General features: G+C 38.0%; 1 protein-coding gene across 14 annotated transcripts in view; it reads left to right on the top strand.

The window, feature by feature from the left end:
* Nucleotides 1–14,244, top strand: part of UBR2 (ubiquitin protein ligase E3 component n-recognin 2) — a 124,170-nt gene that overhangs the window by 78,973 nt on the left and 30,953 nt on the right. For 11 of the 14 annotated variants that reach the window (XR_006531951.2, XR_006531950.2, XM_070514935.1 and 8 more), the window contains 11 exons: nt 2,403–2,464; nt 3,106–3,216; nt 3,788–3,853; nt 5,225–5,347; nt 5,481–5,544; nt 6,689–6,813; nt 9,210–9,262; nt 10,228–10,330; nt 11,100–11,148; nt 11,569–11,723; nt 13,705–13,807. Coding sequence is in view for 9 of the 14 variants with exons in the window: in XM_070514935.1 (XP_070371036.1) it covers nt 2,403–2,464; nt 3,106–3,216; nt 3,788–3,853; nt 5,225–5,347; nt 5,481–5,544; nt 6,689–6,813; nt 9,210–9,262; nt 10,228–10,330; nt 11,100–11,148; nt 11,569–11,723; nt 13,705–13,807 (1,014 nt within the window). In the remaining 5 variants the exon portion in view is untranslated. Of the gene's footprint in view, nt 1–2,402; nt 2,465–3,105; nt 3,217–3,787; nt 3,854–5,224; nt 5,348–5,480; nt 5,545–6,688; nt 6,814–9,209; nt 9,263–10,227; nt 10,331–11,099; nt 11,149–11,531; nt 11,724–13,704; nt 13,808–14,244 lie in introns of all 14 variants that reach the window. The other 3 variants (XR_006531952.2, XR_001397454.3, XR_011504972.1) reach the window with 3 other exon arrangements.

Here is a 14,244-nt window from a genome sequence, read left to right as displayed (position 1 = left end):
TATAATGACTGTACCATAGTGCCTCTTCAGCCTTCTTAACTGCAGATACCACTTTTTGTTGTTTGACTCAGCCCAGCTTCAAAGTCTGTGTTGTTACAACTCAAGTTGGTCTGTCATTTAAGTGATTGCTGATAAATTGAAACCACCCTAGGGGCTGGCTCTGTGGCCAAGCGGTAAAGTTTGCGTGCTCTGCTGCGGCGGCCCAGTGTTTTGTTGGTTCGAATCCCGGGCGCGGACATGGCACTGCTCATCAAACCACGCTGAGGCGGCATCCCACATCCCACAGCTAGAACGACCTGCAGCTAAGATATACAACTATGTACGGGGGGGTTGGGGGAGATAAAGCAGGAAAAAAAAAAGAAACCAGCCTAGATTTTCTTTCCCTCTAAGCTGTTACTTACTCATTTATTGATAGCCTTTTTAAGCAGTGAGTCCCAAATTGAAGTGATAGTTTTTTTAATCATAAGCACTTGATTTACAGGCCATTTATACTTGGTAGAATATTTGAAGTTTCCACCTTGCAGCGACCAAAAACTTTGAATATGCACTTGGCCATCTCTGCAGACACATTTCAGTACAGCTTCCTTCCACATTTCTTGATTGCAGAAATTCTTATCCTGCTCACATTCCTTTTAGTTCCATTTTTAACTCAGAGAGTAGGAAGGAGAAATTCTAAAGGTAGTTATTTTTACTCATTGCACAATTTGTAATTTATCTTAAGTGCGTGGCTCTGTAACTTAATATGATGTGAAAGTGGTTCTGTGTGTGTGTGGAAGAGATTGTGCAGAATTGGTATCATTTCTTCCTTAAATGGTTGGTAGAATTCACCAGTGAAACCATATGAACCTGGTACTTACCTTTTTGAAAGGTTGTTAATTATTGATTCAGTTTCTTCAATAGATAAATGGCCAGTTCTGTTTATCTGTTTCTCCTTGTGTGAATTTTAGTAGTTTGTATTTTTCAAGAAATTGGCTATTTCATCTGAGTTACCAAATTTGTGGACATAGAGTTGTTCATTGTATTCCTTTATTATCCTTTCAATGTCTGTGGAATCTGTAGTGATCCCTCTTTTGTTTCTCAAGGCATTTTTTCTTTGTTCTGAGCATTATCACATTATCCTGCTGATAGACCCTAGCATCCCAACAGTCTTTTGGATTTTTCTTGAAATTGTGATGATTTAAGAGAACTTAAACATCTGAATATCAATAGTATAATAAATAGAACAATAAATAGGTACCTAGAATGAAATTGTGGTTGTGGGAAGAAGATTCTTAATCCTGTGACTTGTTCAGGCCCAGCTTTGTTTCTGTGAGTGCTGTGAGCATCCTGAACTGGTGCTCCTCAGCACAGGCAGGCGCAGCATGGTGCTGTGAGAGTGGTCAGCTGGGATGCAGGAAAGTGGTCCTGTCTCCAGCTCAGCTGCTGATCTTTTCTGCCTTTATCAGTCTGGTTTTCTGGGTGGAAGCTGATGCGGAAAATAAGGAAAATAGCCAGGACTCTGAAAATGTGCTAGTTTCTGCCTAGGTCTTTATCTCCCACACGTCTTCTCAGTGACCAACTTTGAGCATTCTGTCTCACTGTATTTTACAAACCTTGGCCTGAATGCTTGTTATGTAATTGGAGAGCTAAGTAAATATACACAAAACAGTTCAGGAACAACTTGGAGTGTGTGCTGATGGATCTTGAGTGGCAGATGTTGAGTACAAGTTATTAGAATGGGATTCATAATGCAGGTCTCCTAGGATGAGAAAAGCCTCAAACCAGGCTTGACCAAGTGGCCAACAGCTATTGATAAGATTATAAAAAGTGTTCTTTGTTTAGACAACAACATAAGCAGGACAGTTAATTCTTAGCAGAATAAACTAAGGTTAAGCTGTAAAAGAGCCTTTTGCAGTTAGTAACTAAAGAGGCCTTGATCCTATACTGGAAGTTCTGAGGTCAAGATCAGTGCAGACCACGAATCGCAGGGCCAGTTTCTCTGTTCACTTGCCAAAAGGGTCTCTCACTACTATATACTTCAATTGGGAACAAACTTCATGGCCCAGTGAAGTGTGACTCTTAAAGTTGGTATAACGTATATAAATTGCTTTGATAGTTAAGTAGCTGCTTTTGCTATGTTTGTATGTCTAGCATTTACTTCTATAAAATGTCATCAGTGTATGTTGGTACATGTAATTAAGACTCTAGTTCTAATGTGCCTTTGATACAGAGGTTCATGACAATAACAATTCAAAAGCTTCATTTATGGATGCAGTTCATTTTATATCTTAATTTGTAACATGATAGTGTCCCAAAGAGAAAGGGAAAAGAAGTTAGATATAAAGTTGAGTGATTATTTAGGGGTTTTTTTCCTAAATGATTTTCACTTAAAGAAATACTTTTTTGTTTGTTGTTCCATGCAGGTTTGCATGTATTATTAAGCAAAAGTGAAGTGGCATATAAATTTCCAGAGCTCCTACCTCTAGTAAGTAATACTAACAGTTAAAAATCAGTGCTTATTTATTATGTTCCATGTATTTGAAATCACTTTGAAACAAACTTTATTAGTCAAGGTTCTCCAGAGAAACAGAACCAATAAAGAGAGAGAGTGTGTGTATTTGTACATGTGTACGTGTGCATGTGCATGTATGAATGGAGAGAGAAAGAGACAGAAAGAGATTGATTTGTTGTAAGGAATTGGCTCATGCAGTTATGGGGCCTAGCAAGTCTGAAACATGCCTGCAAGGCAGCCTGGCAGGCTGGAGACTCAAGAAAGAGTTGACGTTGCAGCCCAAAGTCCAAAGGCAATCTGGGAGCAGAATTTCTTCAGTCTTGGGGGGACCTCAGTCTTTTAAGGCCTTCAACTAATTGGATGGGGCCCACCCATATTGTAGAGAGTAATCTGCTTTACTCACAGTCTGCTGATTTAAATATTAATCACGTCTACAAAACACCTTTGCAGCAACGTCTATACTGGTGTTAATCAAAACCTGGGGCCACATACAGTTAACCATCACACAAACATCCCGTAACATAATTTTAACTTGTGTTTTATATAAAGCTTCCGTCTCTATCAGCCAGTCTTCTTTATGAAGTTGGGATTTTTGTGTTTTTTTCTATATGCAGAGTGAACTGAGCCCACCCATGTTGATAGAACACCCTCTTAGATGTCTTGTTTTATGTGCCCAAGTACATGCAGGAATGTGGAGAAGAAATGGCTTCTCTCTAGTAAACCAGGTAAGTTTTTTAATTCTATGGAGAGTTTTCAATCCATTCCTTGGCTTCAAAGCAGGTTGTAATTTTCAGTGTACTTAGTCATTGAAAGTTGAGTATCTATGTTAAAATTGTCTCCGAAGATAATTGTAATGTTAAACCAATGTCCGCGCCCAGGATTCGAACCAGTGAAGCCCTGGGCCGCAGAAGCAGAGCGTGCAAACTTAACCACTCGGTCTCAGGGCCAGCCCCCATGAAGTTTTAATTTTTAAACCTCACCAAAGCTTGGTGTAGGTCTTTTCTCCTATTTTTCGTAGCTATAAACTTTATAGAAGCAACTTTGTTGGGAGACCCAGAAAGTTGGCTGCAAAATGTGAACCATGGAGTGACCACTGTAATCTGGAAATTTCTAATTAATTAATCTCTACTAAGACAGTATTAACTGTTGAGGAAACCAGGTTGTGTGTGTGTGTGCATGCACACGTGTGTGGGTTACACACACTTAGACAAAACCCCTGTGCTCTTTTGGGGAGTGGGGAGAGGAGGGAGCTGCACAAATAAAAACCTATTTACCCAATATAATTATTTTTTTTAGATTTATTACTACCATAATGTGAAGTGCAGACGTGAAATGTTTGACAAGGATATAGTAATGCTTCAGGTAATGAATTAAAAGCATTAAACTTAAAGGTTGTGGGGAGTGTTTTTCTTCCTGTTATTTCCAGAGAACCCAATCACTTATGATCACTCCCAAATCTGTGACTCTTGCCTAGCCCTATCTACTGAGCTCCAAGCAGCCTATAGAACATTGCTGTCTAGATTTCCTGGGCACATCTCCGATTTAACATATTCAAAATAACTCCTGTTTCCTCCATACCTTCTTCCTGACTTGGCTTCACTGCAGTGGTGAATTGTTCAACAGTCTAAACAGTTGTTAGAGACAGAAACCTGAAAGCCATTCTTTCTTCGTTGTCCTCTGGTTAAAAACCCAAACCCCTTAAACTGATTTTCAAGCTCTGCAATACTTAACTATGGTAAAACGCCCTGATTTATCGTCCCCTCTCCTAAGTGTTAAATTCTGCATGTTTATTTCTTTTGCTGCCTAGATTACCCACCCCACCTCCTTCCTTTTCCATTTACGTAGTAACTGATTTTCCTCCATGTCTTAGTGTTTATTTTAGTGTCACTTTCTCCAGGAAGCCGTTCCTGACACACTAAAACGTGGTTAAGTATCCCTTTGGGAGGGCCCGTACCATGGGGCTTCTCCCCACCATAGCGTTCATGACTCTGCAGTGTGGTTGCCTGTTTATTTTTCTTCCCTTCCACTAAACTGTGCCAACTGTTATTTGTTCCCTTTTTTGTCCATTATGCATACCACAATGCTGGTCACATAGTCATTTTTCCATATTATCGGTGAATGGATTTAGAAATAACAGAAAAAGTTATAAAATGTAAATTTCGAGAAAAATTATTGATTCTAAATGAATTGAAATCCAAGTTGATTTAGAATCCTTTATAGAAATGGAATTAAAGGAGAATTAAAACGTCGCTTCAGTTAGTATAGCGTTTATCACCAAAAATTAGTTTGAGAGTTCTTGATAAGAGTTTAATAGGATGTATTTCAAAAATACTAGAAGCTTAATTGCCATACCACATTTCTCTCCGAGTCCTTATGCCAGGCAGTGATGAGAACCCTGAAATAAACTTTGGAACTGAATTCATAGGGATACAATTAATTCAAAGCATTAAAAAGAAAGAGCACGTATAATCCATGTTATTCTGATGTGTGGGTCTAGGGGGTTTTCGTTGGGTTTGGTTTATGCTTTGTTCTGTTTTACCAGCTTAGAGTCCTGTCCACACTTGTAGCTGCCACAAGAAGGGATTGGGGCTAAACGGGTTTCCATCTTTTGTTGGGATTGGTGAACAAGTAGCTGCTTGCTCTTGTGCAGATCAAAATCTCTCTCACTACTTGTTTAGTAGCCCTTCTGACCTTCTTCTTTTCCTTTATCTCAAACATGAAAAAAAAAAAAAGACAGGTGTGTCCATGATGGACCCAAATCACTTCCTGATGATAATGCTCAGCCGCTTTGAACTTTACCAGATTTTCAGTACTCCAGACTATGGGAAAAGATTTAGTTCTGAGATTACCCACAAGGTAAGAGCATGTTTTATGAGACCACAACTCATTAAAGAAGCATCGTTCACTATTTTTGGTTATGTTAATCATCGGAGATAATACAGTATTCATATTCTTATCTCTGAACTTTATCTCCCCTCGCTTGTTACAGGATGTAGTTCAGCAAAACAACACTCTAATAGAAGAAATGCTATACCTCATTATAATGCTTGTAGGTAAGTTTGGATTGTTTGAGACATTTATAAATGATTTTGGCTTTTGTGATAGCAAATAGTTCAGGATTTCTGAGCTATGTTTCTTTTGTTTGAGTGGTTACCCAGTTTCCAGGGAGGGAGATTCGAGTATCCATCTTTCTCTCCCCTCTAGTTACTGTAATGTGGAGAGTAGCTGCGCTGTGGTGCTCTGGAAAGAGGAAAGGGTACAACTGCTGGAGCAGAATAACTGGAAGACTCTTTGTATTGGAGGGAAAAGAAAGGGAACAGGAGAATTTCGCAAGCAAGAATAGGATATTTAGGAGCTCTCTACTGTTACTTTCTGTCTCAGCTATGTTTCCCTCCATGGTTTTGTGGTGCAAAAGTGTCTTGACTTCAGATATAATAATTCCAGGCTAATGGAGACCTGTGGTTAGTAGATGGAGATTGCTTTTCTTATTGCCTGTATTTTCAGTCCTGCCTCGTCCAACTTTCCTATTCTTTTATCCTTTACCTTCTCCCATCTCCCCTGCTATTTCGGACTCTCTACAGTCTGTAGAGCAGAGAATCCTGGCTACTGTCAGGAGTGATATCTTATTTGCCACTAGATAGAAGGACAAAGGAAGGCTCTCCCTCCCTGCTACCATGTGGCAGATGGAGTGAAAGCAGTTTCTAGGCTACTGGTACTTCTACTGCTGTACCAATTCTTGACTACATCTGATCCTTTCCCACCTTCTGATCCCAGGTCTCTCTCCACTGCCTAAAGCCGGTACTCACCTGTTGTGTCTGACACTCAGAAGGATGGTTGGGAGCTGCTTTCACTCTAGCTTGTTACAAGACCAGTCATTGCTATCCCCTTGCGCAGAAAGAAGAATAATTGTGTTGCATGAATTATAAGTATATGTTAGGGGCTGGCCCAGTGGTGTAGTGGTTAAGTTTGTGCGCTCCACTTCAGTGGCCCAGGGTTCATGGGCTCGGATCCCCAGTGCAGACCCATGCGCCACCATTAAGCAATGCTGTGGCAGATTCCCACATACAAAATAGAGGAAGATTGGCACAGATGTTAACTCAGGGCCAATCTTCCTCAAACACACACACAAAAGTAGATATCACATAAGCGTTGTGATTATGTTAAATATGTGTATATATACTTTCTCACTGTTGACAGGAGAGAGGTTTAGTCCTGGAGTTGGACAGGTAAATGCTACAGATGACATTAAGCGAGAGATTATCCATCAGCTGAGCATCAAACCTATGGCTCACAGTGAATTGGTAAAGTCTTTACCTGAAGATGTAAGTACCTATATTTTAAAAAAGAAAATTATAGAAATCCTTCCCTACCTGTCAGTCTAATATGTACGTATACCTTCACTTCTGTATACGTTTTCCGTAATTGTAAAAACTGCAGTTCTAGGACATGTGCAACTCTCTTCACTCTTACTAGAAATAACTAGAAAAAGAATATTAGAGACTGGGAATGGAAAGCAGCATGGGAATAGAATCTTATACAGTGAAACCTTGAAAGAGATAAAGACTGAATAAAAGTAAATATGATCCTTAGAACCGAATTTATGTATCCATTGGAGAGGGGTTGTTATAGAGTCTTTAAGACAAAATTGCCGTGGTAAAGATAATGCTTTATAACCTAGTATATTAAGGAAGTGAGAGTGAGAAACACCTCCTCAGCTGTGTTGAGTAAACTAAAGTTGTCCGGAGCTTTTCCCTTCTGAAGCATCTGAAGACTCTCCTTAGTGAGCCATCTGTTTCATTTTAGTGAATGTAAAATAATATTCACATGGACATTCATGGGTTAATTGTAACTGCTTTTCCTCCCTGGATCTTAAGTTCCTCAGCCACCTATATGTCAGTGATGGGGCTTTTCAGAAACCCAACACACAGAGTTGGGAAAGGACTTGTATTTGCGTTGAAGCTTTTCAAAATCTGTTCCCAAATTTGAAACATAGATCAAAACTTTCAGCCTTAATGTTCATTCTTCTGGAACTTAAACCTGTATTTGTTGCATAGTAATACTTCTTTTAAACTTTGTATCATGAAAAATTTCAAACATCTATAGAAATAGAAAACATAGTATAACAAACCCATCACCAGCTTCACCAGATGACAAGCGTTGTTTTGTCTATACCCCAACCACTAATCCCCTCACCCCCGCTGGATTATTTTGTAAAGGATACCAGGTTTACCATTTTACCTATAAGTAGAATTGTACATATCTAAAATAGTGGTTCTCTACCAAGGATGATTTTGCCCTCAGGGGACATTTGGCAATGTCACTTCTCAGGGCAGGGTGTGTGGTGCTGCTGGTGTCCAATGAGCAGAGGCCGGGGATGCTGCTAAATCCCCTACAGTGCACAGGGCAGACCCCCACAACAGAGAACTATCTGGTCCAAATGTCAATAGTGCCAAGGTTGAGAAAACTGATCTAAAAGATAAAGGCCTCTAGAAAAACCTATCCATGTACCATTATTACACCTGAAAAAACAATAATTAGTAATTTCTCAATATCACTAAATATCTAGTCAGGATAAAAATTATTTGTACTTTTGAATGCAGGAAATGAATCCTGAGTTGTTAGATAAGGAAGCAATTGTAGTTTCACTTAGGCTTTAGGATAAGGAAGAATAAAATTTAAAACAGGGGCCGGAGCCCGCCCTGTGGCCGAGTGGTTGAGTTCGCGTGCTCCACTTCCTGACCCAGGGTTTTGCTGGTTCGGGTCCTGGGCGCAGACATGGCTCCCCTGGTCAAGCCACGCTGAGGCGGTATTCCATACAGCACAACCGGAGGCACTCACAGCAAGAATATACCGCTATGTACTGGCGGGCTTTGGAGAGAAGAAGAAGAAGAAAAAAAAAGATTGGCAACAGATGTTAGCTCAGGTGCTCAGGTGCCAGTCTTGAAAAAAAAATTTAAAACAGCACTTTAAAAGTGGTACATGCCTTGTACAAAGTGATGGGAGCTGTAGTCACCAAACATTTTTGACCAGAGAGTTCTTTATTCGTAGAGTTCCTATCAACATTTTGTCATGAATGGGATATGATTTGGGAAATGCTGTTTTACTAACAATAGATAGGAAATTAGTGTAACTATTTGACAAAATGTTACAAATGTCTTACATAAATTTTGTTTAAACATTAATGTTACGTATACTTTGTATTTTTGTTTTTATTTTTTTTTTAATTTTAAAGATTTTATTTTTTCCTTTTTCTCCCCAAAGCCCCCCAGTACATAGTTGTATATTCTTTGTTGTGGGTCGTTCTAGTTGTGGCATGTGGGACGCTGCCTCAGCGTGGTTTGATGAGCAGTGCCATGTCCGCGCCCAGGACTCGAACCAACGAAACACTGGGCTGCCTGCAGCGGAGCGCGTGAACTTGAACACTTGGCCATGGGGCCAGCCCCTTGTTTTTATTTTTGAAAGCTGTCACCTTGATTCCGTAATGACTTATTAATGATATCAATCTGAATGAATGTTAGCTTACCCAAATAAGTTCCCCTAATTGTGTATTAATCATTGTGTTTACTATGGAATCCTCATCTGTAAAAATCAGGGTAATAGTACACCCGCTTTGTAGAGTTGCTGTGTGAGGCTTAATGAGATGAAAGCACAGTGCTCAGAGTGCTGGCGGATTTTATTATTTACATGAAACACGCTCACTGAGTTCCTGTACTTGTAGGAGAACAAGGAGACTGGCATGGAGAGTGTAATTGAAGCAGTTGCCCATTTCAAGTGAGTTTACTTCTGATTTTTTCACATTCAATTTTTTTATACATTCATTTTCCTTAGAGTGTTTCCTTTGATGAAACTGAGAATGAATTTGTTGCTTGCAGAGAGTGACAAACATATTCAATTATTAATTCTGAGCTAGATTTCTGACTGGCATTTCGCTTTTATGATCTGGCCCTGCGCTCAGCAAGTTAAAGTAGCTTTTTGACGATTTTCATTCTGTTCAGACCAAGTGTTCATAGCTTATAGTTTCAGGTAATTGAAATTAACCTAAGCAGGTGATCTGGTAAATGCACTGAGCCTTCTTAAAATTGCTTTCTTTGTTTCCTTTTGAATGTGCTGCCTAAGTTGTGGGATGGCCTCTGAATGCTGCCTTCTCTGGTGTCCAGTGTGTTGCCCAATCAGTAAACCAGTTAATCCCCTAAGGTTGATGAGACGCTTCTTAATCCTGTTTTTCTTTCTCCCTACCCCATTGGCAATGTCTTTATTTTTGTTGATTATAAAGACAATATGAGCTTTTAGAAAAATATAGAAAAAACTATAGAAAAGATTCTCTGAACCCTAAAATTGTACCTACTTTTTTCCACTTGGTTTCAACTTATCACAGACATCTTTACATGTAAAAATACAGAAATTAACATCACTTTTAATGGTTTTGATTGTTTGGAGATGTCGTAATGTGTGTACCTATTCCCAGTTGTTAATCTTTGAATTGTTGCCACTACAGTGACCGTAACATTCACTTGTCCTGTTAAGACAGTAAATTGACAATGGACGTGTTGGGTAAAACGGATGCACACAGGGCTTTGGGTATAGAGTGCAGATTAACCGACAGAAAATAGTACCAGCTTACACCCACCAGCAGTGTATAAGAGCTCTCTTTCTTATTTTATAGTCTAAGACTGTCTCATGAATTGGCTTATGACTTTAGTAATAATATTTTATTTCTATCTATCTTTTTTTCATAGGAAGCCTGGATTAACAGGACGAGGCATGTACGAACTGAAACCGGAGTGCGCGAAAGAGTTCAATTTGTATTTCTATCACTTTTCAAGGGCAGAGCAGTCCAAGGTAATTGGGAAAATTAAAAGTGTAGTGAGGGAGAGTTGGGGTTTGTTTTTTTTCCTGTTTTGTGTTTTTTTTACTGCTTTTCTCAGATTGAAAAATGATATATTTTTATTGTAGGAAATTTGAAAATATAAAAATATATAAAGGAAAAAGTACAGATTACTTATAATACCACTACTTAACATTTTTGGTTTTCTCTTCAATGTTTTGTGCATACACATATAAGCTCTATATGATTATAAACCTACTCACACGTATATACTTGAATGTATTTTATTGGCTTTTTACTGGCTTTTGAAGACAAATTGTCAACCTGTATTATAATCAGCTGACTTATTTCAGAATTGTTACTACTTAACATTATGCTTTTCCATAGCGACTTATGGAATTTTCCTAATCATTCTTGACTAGTTAAATTTTGCAGTCTTCTCTTAAAATACTTCTTCAGAAACTGTCATTAACAAAAACTTAAACATGAAACTTGTGTTTAGTTTTTGATGCATGTCACAGAGCTCAAACTTAGAGTTTTGGGTGTTGCTTGTATCTGTTCCTCCTGCATTTTAAAGCAGGAAAGAGCTTATTTGGGGGATTCTTCTAGTGGGGAAAGAAAGATTAACTTTATGCGTCAATTTGAAGGGGCCTACAAAGCTAAGGGAAGGGATCTTCTAAAATCAGAAGATAACATGACAACGATTAACTTATGCTGGTAGTCCTAGGTCTTAGGTCGTTTTGTATTATAATTCCCTGTCCAAATTGCTGTCTTTCTTATTAGGCAGAGGAAGCTCAACGGAAATTAAAAAGACAAAATAGAGAAGATACAGGTATTTTTAATCTCTCCAAAAGTCTCATGTAATTCTCTGTTACTTGTTAAACGTTGTTTTCTATTGACTACGATGATTATGCTTGAAGTAGAAGATTGAAGTATTGGCTTTCCAAGGGAACATTCAAAGGACTCAAAATATGCTAATATAGAAGTACTCGACTGAGTCACCTCTGGGTTAGTGGTTTTATCTCAGATCTTAAGACATTTCCAGGAAAAAGAAAGGCCGTCCTTTGTACTGCTATTTATGGAGCTATTTTTTTGCATTTGACTGACCTTAAGAAAGTAAAACATAGCCTCAAGATTTATGTTAATGAATATTCTTTGAGTGAAGACTATTGAAAGTATCTAATAATGGGATAGTTTTGTTTTTGTTTTTTTCAGCACGTTCTACAAAAGAAACTAATAACTTTGTTTTCAGCACTTCCGCCTCCAGTTTTGCCTCCATTCTGCCCTCTGTTTGCAAGCCTGGTTAACATCTTACAGTCAGATGTGATGCTGTGCATCATGAGGACGATACTGCAGTGGGCTGTAGAGCACAATGGATATGCCTGGTCTGAGTCCATGCTGCAAAGGGTAGGTTTGAAGACATTTATTATTTAGATTTTAGTGGTTTTGTAGTTAAAGCCAGAATACTCTTGTCAGTGTCTGTACACAGAAACCGTAAGACAAAAATGTAGTGTTATCTTAATTTGAAATATAGGATATTGTTAGTGCTTGTGTGTCTGACAATGAAAATGAGAGCCTGGTGGATTTTTTTGTACCACACGGTTGTGATTGCCTTGGTCCTGTTGGCCACCCTGCCTCTCATTGATTGGACCTGTTTTTCTTTATGTGTCTTTGTTTATACAGTACTCTGATATTTGTGTAATATGTTATCTTTAACATACGTTTTTCATTTAATTGTCTAAAGTAACCTGTGAATTCATCAGTATTCGTATTTTGCGGTTGAAGAAATTGAAACTCAGAGACTTGGGGTCCTATAGCTAGTAAGTGGCAAGTGTAGAACCTGTTTTTATTTTACTTTATAGCTTTGAGTCATTCTTAACTTACCCTCTCACTGAATTCACACAACACCCCTGTGAGTAGATACGACTTTTTCCATTATATAGATGAGCAAGTCAAGTTTCAGTGAGAGTCAGTTAACGTGTCCATGGTAATCAACTAGTAAGTAACATAATGATAATTACTCGATTAATAGAAGTAGCCTGCTCTGTGCCTTATTCTGTGCTAGGCACTTTTACATACAATGTTTGTAATCCTCAAAACTCTAGAGGGTGGCCTTTTTTCCCCGTGTTAAAGATAATGAAGTTAGGCTCAGAGGAAATTCCTGAAGGTGTGCAGCTGTGAAAGCAGTGAAGCCAGGATTCAAATGAAGGCAAGCTTTCCTCCAAAGCTACTGTTCTTCTCCTTGTCTCAGCAGGCTTAAGGATCTCATTGGCTGAGAAATGTGCATGCTTACAACCCCTCCCATTTATAAACATACACTTAAAATGTACAAACATGGAGCTATGGGATACTAGAGACTGTCGGGATTGTGTGAGCAAAAGATTTTTGGGAAATGATGGAGAAAAAAGGATTAAACACTCTTTCCCTTATGTATACATTTGCTTTATGTCTTTCAGCCTAACCTAGTTCTTCCAAGTCTCCGACACCCACAGTAGACCTTTGTGTAGGGAAAGATACAGAGACACCACACACAAATCTCCTTCAAAAATTGGGGAGCAGGATAAGAGCAGTAAAAGTGCAAATAGATTCAGTGTAGTTATGTTTTCTTAGATATCTCTGGTAAGGAATTTTTTGTGAGATATACTGAAGGAACTACGAACATCTTTATGAATTATGTGGCATTAGAGACAAAAGTGTGTCTCTTCCTGAGATGATTAAGATTTTGTCCTTAGAGAAATTGAGCTAGGTAGTATTATAGACTAAGTAATTATGTGATAGATGCATTCAGTTCTAATTATTTGGCCACTGATTCTTAGAAGATTTTTTTAAGACTGTAGTGTAGGCATGGAATAAAACTAGAAATTATAGGGGCCGGCCCCATGGCCAAGTGGTTGTTCGCATGCTCCGCTTTGGCCGACCAAGGTTTCGCTGGTTCGGATCCTGGGTGCGGACATGGCACTGCTCATCAGGCCATGCTGAGGCGGCGTCCCGCATGCCATGACAACTAGAAGGACCCACAACTAAAATATAGAACTATGTACTGGGCAGACTTCAGGAGAAAAAGTAGGGGGAAAAACTAGAAATTATATATTATATGAATTGCTGATCATATCCGGTAGTAATTTTAAGTTACCCTAAGAATTTGCAATTGAGTTTTTTCCCTAGCTGAAATAGAAATTTTTGTTTGTTTATTGAGAATTCTTTGTTAGAAAATGAAGTTTAAAGTTTGAATTTAATAAAAATTAGTATTTCAAATTGTTTTTTATTGTACTTAGTCTTTAATAGTTTGATGTCTTTTTTCGATAGTAAATTCTTGTTTGTTATTTCTTATAAAAATATGTACTTGAATTTTGTTTTACTAAAAGATACAAAACATTTTATGTTTGAGGTATTACATTTAATTGGAATGGCACTACAAGAAGAAAAACAGCATTTAGAGATCGTCACGGAAGAGCACGTAGTAACATTTACCTTCACTCAGAAGATATCAAGTATGTATACACTTCTTACTAAACTAACTCAAGATATCAGTGATTTTAAATATGTAATATAACTTCTTTTATTTGATCATATAGGTTCTAAATAGGTTATATTGAATCCAAATTTCTGAGGCTATGTGTATTCATCTGTGTGTTAAAGGTACTGTATCACATCTTGATAGAGTTTTATAAAAATACGTAAGGCCTACAATACTTAAAATACATAAATTTTAATTCATAAACAGAAAATAATGAGGAGTCCTTAGTTTGAAATCAATATAGCACATACATTTAAACTCTAGGATATAATTTTAAAAACAAAATATACTATCAGAATTTCATTTTTAAATTGTTGCTGTTAAAAAACATGTTGAAAGTAAGAAAACTACCTGTAAGGGGTTAGATTATCATTGCATAGAAAGTAATGTGACTTTTCTTAGAAGGCCAGA

The sequence above is a fragment of the Equus asinus genome, chromosome 8 (genome assembly GCF_041296235.1).
Source record: "Equus asinus isolate D_3611 breed Donkey chromosome 8, EquAss-T2T_v2, whole genome shotgun sequence".
In the NCBI taxonomy this organism is placed as follows: Eukaryota; Metazoa; Chordata; class Mammalia; order Perissodactyla; family Equidae; genus Equus; species Equus asinus.
Note: the sequence above shows the minus strand (reverse complement) of the source record. Positions and strands in the feature narration are given on the sequence as shown.